Source organism: Amphimedon queenslandica, unplaced genomic scaffold (assembly GCF_000090795.2).
Source record: "Amphimedon queenslandica unplaced genomic scaffold, v1.1 AMPQUscaffold_9852, whole genome shotgun sequence".
NCBI lineage: Eukaryota > Metazoa > Porifera > Demospongiae > Haplosclerida > Niphatidae > Amphimedon > Amphimedon queenslandica.
The window spans coordinates 2,740-3,964 of NW_003549876.1; the positions used below are offsets into that span (position 1 = coordinate 2,740).

Genomic DNA, 1,225 nt, shown 5'->3' on the forward strand with positions numbered 1-1,225 from the left:
AAAAAACAAGCAAACAATTCTCAATGCAACCAGTCTGAGTGGAGAACCACCAAATAACAATACTTCATTATATTAATATAAACTGTATGTGCTCTGACCTGTTGAGAGTTTATAGAAATGGATCTCATTGCATCGTTGCCGACTAGAAGCTATTCCTTTAGCCTCACTGTACTGGGCACCAGGTTGTTTGGGTGTATTATCAAAAGATGGTGCCCATCCTCCAATTACAACAAGATAGTCCTCACCGTTCACTTTTATTGCTATCATGCCACAGTGGTGCTTCATCATAGGACCATGATGAGATGTAGTAGGAGAGAGTTCCTTCCAATTGAAGGTATCAACATTAAAACTGTATAAAATATTATATAATATTTATCAGTAACTATCATGTTTACCTGTATAAACTATTATGATAACAGTCATCATGATTACAATGGCCTCCGAAATAAAATATTTCCCTTCCAATGGTAGCAGCTGCATAGCCCCTAACACCCAGTGGAGGGTTACCAGTGGTGGGTTTCTGCTCCCACCTACCAGTCCTTAGGTGACACACCTCCATCACAGAACACATTGATTTCTTCTCTTCATTATTATGTACCTCAGGGAGACCAGGCTGGGCCCCACCCCACATGTACAGGTAGTCTCCTACCCGTACAGTGGAGTGATTCTCCCTCTTCACTGGTTGATAGTCTATAAATAACAAGAGGTAACAGTAACTGAATGATACACTAATAGTAACAACACACGAGTCATAATCAAGTATAAACAAAATACTGACCTGCTGCTTTGGCTGCCATTTTAATTGGAGGTAACGGCCTTCTATGACGTCAGATAATGAATGTGTGGCATCAAGAGTAGATAATACTTAGAAGAGAGTGTCCTACTGGCTATAGGGTCTGCTTCATCACCGCGTAGAATTGAAGAGTCACATTCAGGTTATTTTCAGTATTCTTGAGTAGTTATTCAAAAATAACTAGCAGTAACTACTAGGTGAATGTAAACATTGAGGGGGCGAGCCATCAATTCACATTGTTTGATAAGTAGATTAAAATTATAATAAATCCAGCTCTTAGCCTGCATGCATTATGCATATTCAGACCCCGGCCTCATGGCCGGGGTCTGAACAGAGCAAACACACCAGTTAACACAACCAAAATAACCCAGTAAAAGAGACAAGGATGAACTATCCTGTCACTTTGAAAAAAAGTACCAAGCTAAACTTTTA

General features: G+C 39.8%; 1 protein-coding gene across 1 annotated transcript; it reads right to left on the bottom strand.

Annotated features, from left to right (window-relative positions):
- Nucleotides 1–23: 23 nt before the first annotated feature.
- Nucleotides 24–950, bottom strand: LOC109590559 (kelch domain-containing protein 3-like). The gene is made up of 3 exons (XM_020006460.1): nucleotides 779–950; nucleotides 396–690; nucleotides 24–349 (listed from the first exon to the last, which is right to left on the bottom strand). Exons 1-3 carry the CDS (start codon nucleotides 795–797, stop codon nucleotides 73–75), a joined length of 591 nt encoding a protein of 196 aa, XP_019862019.1. The 5' UTR covers nucleotides 798–950; the 3' UTR covers nucleotides 24–72.
- Between the last annotated feature and the right edge of the window lie 275 nt (nucleotides 951–1,225).